At 37.9% G+C, this 14,160-nt stretch overlaps 3 protein-coding genes, 1 non-coding gene and 1 pseudogene across 4 annotated transcripts; 2 read left to right on the top strand and 3 right to left on the bottom strand.

The window, feature by feature from the left end:
• Positions 1 to 787: 787 nt before the first annotated feature.
• Positions 788 to 1,531, bottom strand: LOC103845392 (18.1 kDa class I heat shock protein). Its single transcript, XM_009122240.3, has one exon. It carries the CDS (start codon positions 1,444 to 1,446, stop codon positions 964 to 966), a length of 483 nt encoding a protein of 160 aa, XP_009120488.1. The 5' UTR covers positions 1,447 to 1,531; the 3' UTR covers positions 788 to 963.
• A 770-nt stretch (positions 1,532 to 2,301) lies between these two features.
• On the bottom strand, positions 2,302 to 3,985 carry LOC103845391 (probable NOT transcription complex subunit VIP2). The gene is made up of 7 exons (XM_018655281.2): positions 3,774 to 3,985; positions 3,394 to 3,588; positions 3,253 to 3,299; positions 3,017 to 3,069; positions 2,882 to 2,941; positions 2,656 to 2,794; positions 2,302 to 2,515 (listed from the first exon to the last, which is right to left on the bottom strand). Exons 2-7 carry the CDS (start codon positions 3,575 to 3,577, stop codon positions 2,444 to 2,446), a joined length of 555 nt encoding a protein of 184 aa, XP_018510797.1. The 5' UTR covers positions 3,578 to 3,588; positions 3,774 to 3,985; the 3' UTR covers positions 2,302 to 2,443.
• Positions 3,986 to 5,634: 1,649 nt separating this feature from the next.
• On the top strand, positions 5,635 to 10,008 carry LOC103845390 (probable receptor-like protein kinase At5g59700). Its single transcript, XM_009122236.3, has 2 exons — positions 5,635 to 5,775; positions 5,897 to 10,008. Exon 2 carries the CDS (start codon positions 5,908 to 5,910, stop codon positions 8,395 to 8,397), a length of 2,490 nt encoding a protein of 829 aa, XP_009120484.1. The 5' UTR covers positions 5,635 to 5,775; positions 5,897 to 5,907; the 3' UTR covers positions 8,398 to 10,008.
• A 30-nt stretch (positions 10,009 to 10,038) lies between these two features.
• Positions 10,039 to 10,114, top strand: LOC117129465. Its single transcript, XR_004453112.1, has one exon. It is a non-coding gene; the product is annotated as a small nucleolar RNA snoR35 (small nucleolar RNA).
• A 363-nt stretch (positions 10,115 to 10,477) lies between these two features.
• Positions 10,478 to 12,914, bottom strand: LOC103846166 (annotated as a pseudogene).
• Positions 12,915 to 14,160: the final 1,246 nt, after the last annotated feature.

Genomic DNA, 14,160 nt, shown 5'->3' with positions numbered 1-14,160 from the left:
GATTAAAAATTCTAATAACTGGTAAAGAAAGGAAGCCGCAGACAAAAACATTGAATGTTGTCTACAAACAAGTTTTTCAGAATATTCTGTAGTCACGGTACGTAATTTTAATCAGTAGGTTTCTAATTGAATTTGTTTTCTTTATCGAGAAATGTACTTCATATTTTATATTATTTATGCATAATATTTTGATTTTTATTATATTTTCTTTTAATATGTCTACATAAATGTTTGTTTATTATTTATGGAAAATAATATTCTTCACCTAAAATAAAGAATTTCGACACATATACAATATAATTCTAATTAATGATAATATAAAATATGTTACTTCTAAAACTATACACTATTTATTTCATTTTTTGAATGAAAGTATCTTCGTAAACACACAAAATATTTTGTGACGTTGGAATTATACATACACACAATATCTGCCTCTTCATACTGACGTTACTGTGTTCCCTTTCGTGAAGTGCGGACCGAGAGGGAACACAGGGTATATACCGGTCATGTTTTTATGCCCGTACAGGGTGCGGACCGGTCATCTAGTATAAATTTAAATTGATGGCAAGAGATTGTATTCTTTGGACTCATAGTTTTTGATTGGTCCTTTATTCCTTTTCTTTTCCGATTCGTAACCCAGCATCACTAGCCCATCTTAACTCAAGCCTGTTCGGTAACGCGCAGTGATTTATGAAAATTGTGGAGGAATAGAAGTTAAATCGGCTTGTCAAGCTTTTTCATCTTCTTATGAATCTGTAATATTGCAGGAAACATCCAAGATTCATGAACGACTAAAGAAACATTTGTTTATTGATTTAACATGTTACATTCATGATTTCAAGAACAAGTAACAATTGCACACACAACAAACCAAAAAACCACACAAACACTTAAGCAAACCAAACACACTGTTTATACCACAAACCAAATATCCAGTTTTTCATATTCATCGACAGTGACTTAGCCAGAGATGTCGATAGACTTGACCTCAGGCTTCTTCTCAGGAGCTTTCGGCACCGTAACCGTAAGCACACCGTTCTCCATCGCCGCCTTCACTTCTTCCATCTTAGCATTCTCAGGTAACTTAAACCTCCTCATAAACTTCCCGCTTGCCCTCTCCACACGGTGCCATTTGTCGCTCTTCTCTTCGTTCTCCTTGCTCCTCTCTCCGCTTATCTGAAGTATGTTCTTGTCTTCAACCTCAACCTTCACTTCCTCTTTCTTCAATCCAGGCAAGTCGGCTTTGAACATGTGTGCCTCAGGAGTCTCCTTCCAGTCCACTCTTGCGTTTGTAAACGCTGCCATTTCACGAGCGGTTGAACCGGATGCGTTTGCTAACGAGGAAGGAGTGAAGAATCCTTCGAATGGATCCCATGCATCTAGCGAGAAGGGGTTAAAAGCGTTTGATCTCCGTCCTCCAAAAAAGCTTGGGATTAGAGACATTGTTGTGTTATCGAATGACTTGACTTTGGTTTAATATTTAATTCTTGATTTGTGTTCTGTTTCTTTGATCTGATGTTTCGGATCAAATACGGGGTCCATATATATAAGGTAGTGGAGGATGAAAAGAGAACGTTCTTCGAGTTTCTTGAATTAGAAAGTGCACTTTTTCTAAAACCTTCGTTTATTTGTCTAGTCGATAAGTGACCAGATTTTTCGAGGCATTTCAGGAAGTTTCGGATGTTGAAACGCGACGACGTGCATTCCTTGGTTCTCACATAAACGACGTGTCGTTTTCTGTTATACGGGTCAGTGAAGATGATCTTCTTTGATTATTAAGGCCCATATTGCTTAGGTCCCCTATTAAGAAAAGCATCTATATGATATAAGCTTGCTCTTGTATGATATTATTATGCCTATGACCCTTAACTATATTCAAGACCGGCCCTATACTATATACAGAGGAATGTGTAGTCTGTAGAACAATATTTATTCCCCCAAAAATCCTTATTCCATTCCTCTACAAAGCAAAGCATTCCTAATATACTTACTAGATTTTTTTTTTTGGAACATGACTAATGTACTTACTAGTTATACTACCAATTTCACCACTATTATACTTCGAAACAATCTCTGTTACTGGATTTTGACATTTTGTCTACACGTACCAGAACTGAGCCAAGTTATAGTTTACACAAACAAACACCAATTACTAAACAAGTACACTGAAAATGGAAAATCTAGTATGTTCGATTGATTTCTATCAAGCTATTTACCCGTTCTTGTCATGCTTGGTGAAGACTCAAGAGACTAGATATCATTCATTAAAAAACAAAGACAAAGAAGAAGAGAATTGACTATAGTATATACCTTATAGGCAGAACTTTTGAGGTTAAAAATCGAAAATTGTGAAGATGTTTGTTCCTAAACAATGGAGCTTGCGTAAAGAAAAAAAAGAAAGAAGCTTTACATTGTAAAAGATGCTAGTAATTTAACAAACCTACTTAAAGTCAATTTCTGCAGAAAGCTTGGTCTCTTTTCCATATGCTCGTACTGGACAACAGAATGTTTCCTGCCATAAAACCATCCCAACCCAATAAAAAAACACTAAGTACAATGCAAATTCAAGTACCAAGAAATATATACATTTCTTCAATAATCGGTAATTTACCTTTCCGACTGTTCTGTGACAAAAAAAAAAAAAAAAAAAACCTTTCCGACTGTTTTGAACGAGTTTGGATCAAGGCACTCGTATGTTCCTCTTTCATATACAGCTGTTCTGACCAAAGGTTCCCCATCTCTAAATAACCATAATCTGAGTTCCTTGTGGTAAAACCAACCTCTATCATAACTGCAACGTATCAATCAAACCAAAGATTCAGCCCAAGACAACAGAAGAATCGAATATTCAACATTGTTAGTAGAAAAAAAAACATACAGTTCATCTGCTGCGTATAGATGTGCTTGGTCTTTTGGCATACTGGAACAATAGTTAGAACTTAGAAGCAAAGTCAATGTGTTAGATTGGAAGAAGATGATTCATGAGATGTTGAGTACTGACCTCTAAACAAACCTGTAAAATGTGTAGAACAATAACTCATAGGATAACCTGTTGAAGCTTGCTCGCTGCAACCAAGGGAAATGATAACACATTTGTTACTGATCCAGCGCTTCTAGCATTTATAAACACATGCGTCCGGAGAAACTTATAATCCTTCTGATGCAGTAAGCTATATAGTACATAACATATGCAACACCCAACCTTATGCTACAACTATACAAAATTATTGGACAATAAAAGAGCAGCACCTTAAAATCCAGGTAGGGCAGGAAAGTCTTCATTTTGGATGCGGAACCTATAAAACCCCACCAAAAGATTTATGAGGGAACAAGACTTTTTATTTATTTAAGTATACGAATTTCAAGAGATCTTCAGTTAAATTGACTAACCGAGTTGTCCTTGATTGCCACTAGCGGAACCAGGACGACTTGACCGCTGGGAGAAATCGTTATTGATGTCAAAAAGTGAACTGTCGTTAGAGTGATCACTGAGCATCATATTGTTAACTGACTGAGCATGGTTCTGCGAAAGTGGGCCGCCACCAGTGTGATACGAGTTCCCCAGCATAGACATGACCTGAGATCCTGTTCCATAAAACTTTGCTCTAATATATCTACATACAGCAACGGCTAAGCAAATCACTTTTTTTTTAGCTTAACTTCAACAGCACTTCCTAGTTACTATACCAAAGACCCATAATCATAAAAGTAAAAGGTGCTTTCCATAGTTCCATAATAGAAAATGAAAACACACAGGATAAATCATACACCTTAAGTAAGTCCGCCCAGTATTCGGTTCTGTCCCTGAACACTTAACCCTGACCCGCTATTAGCTGCCAAATTTAGTCGTGACGACGAAAGGCCAGGAATAGACAATCCACCAGAGCTGCTAATATTCCTCAAGTTACCTCCACCAACCATGTTCCCCATTGAATTAGATGTTATTCGAGGACCTGCGTGGGAACTTGCAGGTGGTCATAACGGGCTCCACAACAAGGAAGTGTGTTTCTGTAGGAAAAAAAGCCTTAATTTCGGAACCATCGTTTGGGCCCATTCTAACAGGCCATGCTTTTTTCTTTGGGGTTAAATTTTGTTCGAGTTGGTTCTGGTAACTTTTGTTATAAACCACGATGCCAGTCTTACTACTATGATAAAAAAACAAAACGACAAGATGCGTGTTACTCGATATTTGCGTTCCTTACCACCGTTGTTTATGAATACTAGCTAGTAGTATTTAGATTTAGTAAAACAATCCAAATCAATCACCCAACGCTATGAAAACGATGTTAGATATTTTCAACACCATGAAAACTACGTCCATCCATTCAATGCATTTCAATCATAGGAGTTAAGATGACATGTAAAAGAAAGGTAAATTTTAGTTTTGACAATATTCATCACTTAGTTAGCCAAAGTATCTCTATCTACTTATAGAAAAATTAAATAATTCATCAGATGAAATGTCTTCAACTTGGATGTTCTAGATCGCATGCATTCTTCTATGGCAACATAACCCCATCGCTATAAACAGATACAGTCCTCTAAACTTGACAACTGTTTCAATCCCTGATCAGGACTTGGTCATGTAACCATCTTTTATTGAAAATAGAAAAAAATAAACCCATCTTTTACAATAATACTACATTAACAAACGAAAGAAATCCATCAAAGTAGCAGCCACTTCAAGTAGAATTAAACAAATGTACAAAAGTGTTGTGTTCCACTTTCCAGTGTCGGAACTAAATGTGTCATTTTTTCATCGGCACACCAGGTCCACCATAAGTGTCTTTTTAGGTTGATATCTAAGCATTATATTACAAAATTCCCAACTGGCAAGGAATATTATATATAGTGGGATCATATTACCGCTATTTTGATCAAAATATAGTGGGTGGGATCTTATCACTCCTTTCACGTAAACTATAATATATGTTATGTTACATGTAGGCGAATAGTGGGGGTGGTTAATGTCGTCATTCTTCATTTATTTTCAATCGATAAGCTTTGACACAGTTACTTTTGTAAGTTTTATGTAAAAAAACCTTGTGTTGAACCTCCCAGCAGAACAAAAATGGAATAGCATATTCAATGAGAATCTATTACTGAATCCCATGAACAGAAACCGAAACATTTCATGTGCTTTCTTCAATAATACGATCGAAAGTTTGGTATATGCGTTGAGAAAATTCACAATACACGAAATATGCTGACTTTCGTTCATGTATCCACTACCTTAATTTTTATTTCAGAAAAAAAGTAAATAGCAATATATAGATCAACTTTATGATAGAGTGTCTTAGGAGTGACGATGCAGACGAAAACGATATGATAATCATTATTAATAACCAAAATAAACCGGGAGGAGGAAAAAGTGTTAAATATTGTTATTTCTTGACACATTAAAAGCGGCCTAGTGTAACGTACCAACTTACGTTTTCTGCAAGTTTTTTTTTTCTGGTAAAAACTTGAGTGGAAAATTTCGTCGTCTTCGGCCATCAGAAAAATCTTACTGACAAATTCAATTCAGTTCTTTCATTTTTTGTTTGTTAGCTAGCTTCAACAAACACACATGCAAATATTAAATTAATATATCTTAAATATATACACACAGTTCATGTTTTCATGTTTTCACAAAAAACAAAAAACAAATACATCTCTATTCTCTAATGGAACCTCTGTGTTGAGCTCCATATACAGTTTTCAAGCAAATCTTGAGATCAATACACCAGCTGATCCTCAACTCTTACCTCTCATGGACTTCTTGCCTTAAAGGTACGTATTTGTTATATTGCTGCTTCATTTTGTCAGACCGTTACTAAAAAAGTTCGTCCCTGTCGTTGTTGATTTCATTAAAAGTTATCATCTTTGCTCATACTAAATCCGTTGAATCTAGGTTTTGTGAAGATGGGTGGTGAAAAGTTTGGATTTTTGATCTGGGTTTCATCCATTTCTTGCCTACTCTGCCTCTGCCATGGATACGTACCTGCGGATAACTACCTCATCAACTATGGATCACCCAACAATGTCACTGTGACCGGTCGTGTGTTCATCTCTGATACCCTTGCCTCAAACCTCTTAACCTCTACCAGCGAAACCCTCGCCGCAAGTAACCGCAACTCTGTTTCAGATATCTACCAGACGGCGAGAATCTTCACCGGAATCTCCAAGTACAGATTCTCCGTCGCTCCAGGCCGTCACTGGCTTCGTCTCCATTTCAGTCCTTTTCATTACCAAACCTTCCAAATGGAGTCAGCCAAATTCTCTGTCTCGTCGCAGACACATGTCTTCTTGAGTGATTTCACCGTGAAGTCAAGAGTTATTATGAAGGAGTATTATCTGAACGTAGTCACGGATCATCTCGAGCTCACGTTTACTCCCTCCCGTAACTCGTTCGCATTTGTCAACGCACTCGAGGTTGTCTCGGTTCCTGATACACTGTTCAACGGTGATCCTTCGTTCGCGGGGAGTCACGGGAGCTTTAACGAGTTGTCATTGCAAGCTCTCGAGACGGTTCATAGATTAAACATGGGCGGTCCGCGCGTTACACCTGATAACGACACTCTTTCGAGGACTTGGGAGACAGATTCTGAGTTTCTAGTAGAGAAGAATCTAGTCAAGAACGTGTCTAAGATTCCAAGCGTTCGTTATAAACCCGAGTTCGCAACGGAGGAGACTGCTCCTAAAAGTGTATACGGTACTTGCAGCGAGATGAACTCCGGGGCTAACCCGGCTAGCAATTTCAACGTGACGTGGGAGTTCGAAGTCGAAACCGGTTTCAAGTACTTTCTCCGGTTCCATTTCTGCGATATCGTGAGCAAGTCGCTAAACCAGCTCTACTTCAATCTTTACGTTGACTCGATGATGGTTGTGAGGGATCTTGATCTAAGCTCTTATGAAATAAACGCTCTAGCCGTTGCATACGTGATGGATTTTGTGACGGAATCAGAAAAGAAGAGTGATAGAATCCGTGTGAGCATTGGTCGGTCGAGTATACACGGTGTTTACCCTGATGGGATTCTAAACGGGTTAGAGATCATGAAGATGAATAACTCCAAAGGTCAGTTTAGTACAGGGACGTTTCTCCCTGCTGGTGGTTTAACCAAGAAGAAGAATGTTGGTTTGATCGTTGGTGCAACGGTTGGTTCTTTGATTGCTTTAGTGGTTCTTGGAGGTTTCTTTATACTGTTCAAGAAACGAAGAGGAGTTAATCACTCAAAGACTTGGACTCCTTTGTCTACCAGTGGAAGTGGAGCTACTGTTGCGAGTTTAGCTTCTAACTCAAGCTACAGAATCCCTCTAGCAGCTGTTAAAGAGGCGACAAACAGCTTCGACGAGAACCGTGCTATTGGAGTGGGAGGTTTTGGTAGAGTGTACAAAGGAGTGCTTCAAGACGGCACGCAAGTAGCTGTTAAAAGAGGCAACCCCAAGTCACAACAAGGCTTTGCGGAGTTCAAGACGGAGATCGAGATGTTGTCTCAGTTCCGACACCGACATTTGGTGTCTTTGATCGGTTACTGCGACGAGAACAGGGAGATGATTCTTGTTTACGAGTACATGGAGAACGGAACGTTGAAGAGTCATCTCTACGGCTCTGGTTTACCTACCTTGAGTTGGAAGCAACGTCTCGAGATATGTATTGGATCAGCTAGAGGGTTGCATTATCTCCACACCGGTGACTCCAAATCAGTGATCCATAGAGATGTGAAGTCTGCGAACATATTGCTAGACGAGAATCTCATGGCGAAAGTTGCGGACTTTGGACTGTCTAAGACCGGACCAGAGATAGACCAGACACATGTGAGTACAGCTGTCAAAGGAAGCTTCGGTTATCTCGACCCTGAGTACTTTAGAAGACAGCAGCTCACTGAGAAGTCAGATGTTTACTCGTTCGGAGTCGTTATGTTCGAGGTTCTCTGCGCGAGGCCCGTTATAGACCCGACGCTTCCTAGAGAGACGGTGAACTTAGCGGAGTGGGCGATGAAGTGGCAGAAGAAAGGACAGCTTGAGCATGTTATTGATCAGTCGCTGCGCGGTGAGATCGTACCTGATTCGCTTAGGAAGTTTGGTGAGACGGGAGAGAAGTGTTTAGCTGATTATGGAGTCGATAGGCCGTCGATGGGAGATGTGTTGTGGAATCTTGAGTATGCTTTGCAGCTTCAAGAAGCTGGGGTTGATTGTGATCAAGAAGATGATAATAGTACCAACATGATCGGTGAGTTGCCTTTACGGTTTAATGATTATAACAACCGTGGAGACACGAGTGTTAGTGTTGGTGTAGTAACTAGAGAGGGACGGTTTGGAGAAGGAGAAGAAGAAGAGTCGTGTGTTGATGATCTTTCAGGTGTTTCCATGAGTAAAGTCTTCTCACAGCTCGTTAAATCTGAAGGACGATAAGAATCTTTGTTCTGCTCAAACTTTTATTTCTTCTGTACATGATTAACGAGTAGACTGTAATTTAATTAAGTAACCGGTTCGTTTCGGTTTAATCACCTAACCGTGGATTACGCTGACATTAAAATGAAGGCGTAACTACATGTAACAAAACGCCAACGCAACACAAAAAACCCGTACCCAAACAGAATTGAAACGCAAACGCGCTACAAGAAACCCTGAAACGAAAACGCGAATCTCAAAACACATTAACCGCCGAACCCGTAGAGACTGGAGAGTCCAAGAGATGAGAAGAGAATGGAGATGAGGTGGAGATCAGTATAGAAGATAATTGTATTTGTGATTGATTAGGTTCTCAGTAGCAAAAGCTACTATAACAATTATATGACATATGCAAATGGAAAGAAAGTCTTGGCTTGTCACATGCAGATGAAGTATATTGTGGCTGTTGTTGTTGTGGATGATCTGATGAATATGTTCCTATCGTCCCAAGTTGAAACCACCAGATCTAGCCATCTGCATTAGTTGCAATATTCCAAAACATAAATTACCAATAGATTTTTTTTTGCTAATTTAGAAACAGTCTAAAGCTTACAGGAAAGTTTTGAGAGTGCATCATTGACATAGGCATTGTCATGGAGTTGTTCTTTCTGATGAATTTCCAACGGATAATCAGAACTACCACCTGCAAAAAAATCTACTACGCTTGTGAATGATCTAGCAGGTTTAGCTTCTAGCATTTAGAAACACATGCGTTGACAATAAAAGAGTAGCACCTTTATATCCAGGTAAGGCAGGAAAGTCTTCATTTTGGATGCGGAACTCCTGGTAAAGAACCTAGAAAACCCACCAAAAGATTATGAGAGGAAAGTTTTTTTTTTTTTTTTTGAAAGATTGAAAGCTAAGTTTGCTTTCTCTACTTTTACTCATATGAGTCTGGAGAAGAATAGATCACAACCGCAAAAAGAAGTCCAACTGGAAATATAATTCCTTCCTCAAACAACCACTATTACGCAAATCACCTTTCTACTTAATTTGAAGAGCAGTTCCTACTTACTCTACGAGAGACCCATAATCATAAAAGTTTTTTCATAGTTCCATAATAGAAAATGGAAAGAACAGGATAAATCATACACACCTTGAGGATGACCACCCAGCATCCGGTTCTGTCCCTGAACACTTAACCCTGACCCACTATTAGCTCCCAAATTTAGTCCAAGGTTGCCAACACCATAGATTCCTCCTCTGTTTGGGATACCGGAATGCCCATGCGAGCTATTATGAGATAACTACAGAAACAATAATTGAAAAATATGAGATATATATTAAGAAAAAAGATGTTTTCATAGAATTTTTGAAACCATTTGCAGCTGAGAGAGAGAGAGCAACAAGTATGTTACTTGAACCAAATCTTCCACTGGAAAAACTCCCATTAAGTTGTTGTGCACCAGGAGATGGTAGGTATGCTATTCATACTTGAGTTTCTTGATGAAAGTGTACTTGTGCATATGTTCCCGACATTATAGCCACCATGAAGAATATGAAGTCCCTGAAGAATTCCTGCATGAAGAAAAACCGTGGTCCTATGTAAGTTTCAGAACAGACGAGAATATAGAAAAAGGTCAAGATAAGTATCACAACCACCAGAATGATGAAAATTGGAAGATAGTGCACCAGAATAGGAAGGAAGCAGAAAAAGATCTCCCCGACCCATCTGGTAGATTCGAAGCTGAAACCATTGAGAGAGGAATGCAAAGGAAAGAATACAAGAAAACGATTAAGTAAGACAATAGCATATTTTGAGGTTATGATAATATATATAAAAGGGGAAAGGAAGGTATACATGAAGGTTTGACATTGCAGGAGCTGACAATCACGCGAAACAATTTATCATTCGGCTACAAGACACGCAAAACAACCTATGAGAGGGAATACACAAAAGCACACGAATTAATAGCCTGAGAAGGACAAGAAAGCTGACAAAGTTCACAATCAAACACAAGAAACAAGAGTAATTGGCGTAGATACACCCAGAAACCCATGTAATTTGCCATATAACCTTGCTTCTTTTTAATATTTTTAATGACTATAATACCCCTATGTTTATCTCTCTCTCCTCCCTTTTATGTATTCTAATCTCTTTATCTCTCGTACAAATTCTTCAAATCATCTTCTAATTCAACACAAATCTTTATTTTTTTATTCTGATTCTTTTGACACCCATAATGCTAATCTTATTATCTCACCCCAATTCCAATGTTTACAATTTCGAATCACAATCAACTTTTAGATAATATATACGTTAGTAGGTATTTTATTACTTACCTGCTATTATTTAGATTTTAATGTATTATTAATCGATACATGAAGTGTTAGCTGTTACAAATAGATTTATAGCTATTTAATAGATAACTAATTAATTGTTAATAGTTTCATTAACTGATATATGATTTGTTAGTCGATACATTTGTTTGATACATAGATTGTTAGATGATACTGAAATTATTAGCGGATATGTTAGTTGGTATGTAGATTGTTACATGCTATGTAAATATTTAGCTGATAGATCTAGAGTTACTTGTTTTCGACAAAGCATAAGGGCATTTTCGTCCGCACAGTGTCAAAAAGTTACTTCTTTTTGGGTTATCCATAATTATGGGCATTCAGCAAATTTGGACCTTAATTGAGGATATTCCACACATTGTCTCAAGAAACAATACTTCACATAAGACTTAATAACCACCAGCAGATTCAACATAGTATACACGCATCAGCGGGAGATAAAGAAATCAACAACCATGAAATCAACTTCTAACAAGAAATCGATAGTCAATGAAAAGATTCACAATTATCCAAATTGACGAGGATCCAAATTGAAAAGCTGGCCAAATACAGGAAACTGTACTTCAAATGTAATAAAAATACAGAGATCAATAAGAAAAGCTTATATTGATTTGTAGAACAGTAACAGAGATACCGATTACACTCTCTCTCTTTTCACTCCAAACCCATCTCACAAACCCCCCTTTCTCATATATAAGCAAAAGCCTAAACATAAATAAAGTAAGTAACTAAACCCAACCCTGGTTACTTTTATTATTATACTCTTGAATCTTGATTACTTGTCTTATCTTACTTCATCCAATACCCACATAACAGTCACTTAGGATTTTATGATCTGAGAGAAGATCTCACGTAATGTGAGTCCATCAAAATCTTCAATAGACAAACTCCTTCCACCAATACTCTCCTTTATTCCACTGTTCCTCGAGTCACTCCCTTCATGCATATCAGAACCCTCGTCGTTGTTAATTATCATCATCCATGTCCATCCCCTGAAGCTGCAACGCGGACTCCAAGTTCCATACAACTTCTCCAATAGACGGTCTCGTTATGCTCTCGTCTTGTACACATTTCATCGCGGTTTCAGCAAACTTTTGGAAGCACTCTGGTGTGATCTTGCCTTTGAGAAAGGGATCAACGATCTGATCAAGCATGCCTTTCTTGTAGCAGTTTGCTGCCCACTCAGATAAGTTCATTTGCTCTTCCGCTAGTGTGAGGTCCGAAGCGGGCCGTGCGCAAATAGCTTCCAAGAGAACTACACCGAAGGAGTAGACATCTGACTTGTCTGTCAGTTGTCGACGTCTGTAGTACTCTGGGTCGAGATACCCGATAGTTCCTTTCAAGCCCGAGTAGATTTCGTGTGTCTGGTCAAGTGAAGGATCAGTCTTTGCCAGCCCGAAGTAGGAAAACTTTGCTACCCACTTCTCATCCAGCAGGATGTTTGTGGTCTTCACATCTCTGTGGATGATCGTGTGCTTTGCACCCGTGTGCAGATAGTGCAACCCCCTTCCCGCTCCAATGCATATCTCTAGACGTTGCTTCCAAGGAAGAGGAGCATTATTAGTCTTGTAGAGATGCTCTCTCATTGTCCCATGAGCCATGTAATCATAAACTAAGATCACCTCGCCATTCTCGTCGCAGAACCCGATGAAAGACACAAGATGACGGTGTCTAAGCTTTGATAGCAACTGAATCTCAGTTTGGAACTCACGTACACCTTGACCAGATTGAGGATTACCCCTCTTGATGGCTACTTTGGTAGCACCACCCTCAATCTCCCCTCTGTACACCTTTCCAAAACCTCCAACACCAAGCACCCGGGACTCATCGAAGTTCTTAGTAGCTGCTTTGATCTCATCAAAAGAGAAGTGATGACACCCTGTTACATCACTTGCAGGCTCCTCCTTGTAATCAACTATCATCACACATAAACAACCAACGAGATCTAAAACAGCTAGCGCAACATACAGCTTGTTCTTGTACGGATCACGTCGGACTTGTGGGACTCTGGATGTGTATATAATCACCTGTGGACCAGGTATAGGATTAGGAGGCAAGATTACCATCTGAACCGTTGATCTTGAAGATCTCAACTCCATTAAGTATGGAGTCATAATACTCCGGATGTTCCTTCTCATTTGGATGAAGAGCAACCCAAATACCCTCACCGTTAGGGAGATTCACAATGTAATCTTTGTGCCAAGCAACGCCATTTCTTCCCATCCACCCAATAACTTGGGTTTGACATCAGTTTTTTTTTTGTAACACCACTTATATTAAAAGCTCAAAGAGCATGAGAGTTTATAACTGAATCAAAAGATCCCGGAAACATGCTCGACCGTAGAAAAAAGCTAGAAAACAATACAAAACAACTAAAAATAGAACCATCGAGGGGCGAGTCATGCTCAGCGAAATGAAGAAACCCAAAAAGAAGCTTTACTTTTGATCCCATGGCTATTGTTCGAAAGAACAATTGATAGTCGAAAACGACATTAATACACCTATAGGAAGAAGTTGGAATCTTGATTGGCAAGAACTTTAGGTGAGAAGCTCTAGAACCGTAGGAACCATTGAAAATTTGAAGTCCTATCTGACTTGATATGGCGATGGGTCTACGTGCAACAACTCCGGTTTGAAAGTCGCATAGTTGACTCTGTGAAGAACTGTCGATGCTTGAGACGGCGTAATGTGATGGAGGCGCAGCAGTGATGTAGTTAGTAAATCTGGCGAGTCCACACTCTTGCACAATAGTTCCAGCGACGAGGAGATCGGGAAGGCCACAAATCCGACTTTGTGAAGAAATCAGTTAAATCACTAAATTATATCAATACTTTTGCATAATAATTTTACATAATAAACATAAGCAAAATATAAGAAATTTTAAGCAAAATATGAGAATATTACACTAAAACTTTCTAAATTAATAATATTGGGACTATAATAATTTATTAATTTATAGAGTAACTAATTTACAAAATTTCTTTTTAAAATTTTTCTATTTTAGAATATCTTTTTATAAAATAAAAAATAATTGATTTTACTATTATGTTTAGAAATTCTACATTCATATTGCTTTTATCATATTATTTGGTGTATATAAAATATGTTTCATATAATTTAAATGTGTTTTAGATACAATTTTAATAATTATTATCAAAATATTGAAATATTAAGAAAATGTCCAAATAATTTAATATAAACAAACATAAAATGGTTATTTGTACTTATACAAAAATTATATATGTATATAATTATTTATTTTATGATTTTAATAGGATCATATATTTATATAAATTTTTTTATAAAAATATTATCTTATTATTTTATCGATTGATGTCCTATTTTGAACCGATACAACTGAGGACCGAAGAAATCTATTAGTTTATTGAATATTAGTTTATAAAGTTTCTACTATAATTTTTT

This window comes from Brassica rapa, chromosome A10 (assembly GCF_000309985.2).
Source record: "Brassica rapa cultivar Chiifu-401-42 chromosome A10, CAAS_Brap_v3.01, whole genome shotgun sequence".
Lineage (NCBI taxonomy): Eukaryota > Viridiplantae > Streptophyta > Magnoliopsida > Brassicales > Brassicaceae > Brassica > Brassica rapa.
This window is presented reverse-complemented; position numbering and strand designations above follow the sequence as displayed.

Bases quoted from the DNA above. Each gene is read 5' to 3' on its own strand.
- LOC103845391 (XM_018655281.2), bottom strand. From the start codon at position 3,577: ATGTCTATGCTGGGGAACTCGTATCACACTGGTGGCGGCCCACTTTCG. The intron at 3,300-3,393 runs GTTAGTCAATTT...GGGGTTTTATAG, and splicing joins TGGCAATCAAGGACAACTCG to GTTCCGCATCCAAAATGAAG. The intron at 2,795-2,881 runs GTATGTTTTTTT...GATACGTTGCAG, and splicing joins CTATACGCAGCAGATGAACT to TTATGATAGAGGTTGGTTTT.
- LOC103845390 (XM_009122236.3), top strand. From the start codon at position 5,908: ATGGGTGGTGAAAAGTTTGGATTTTTGATCTGGGTTTCATCCATTTCT.
- LOC103845392 (XM_009122240.3), bottom strand. From the start codon at position 1,446: ATGTCTCTAATCCCAAGCTTTTTTGGAGGACGGAGATCAAACGCTTTT.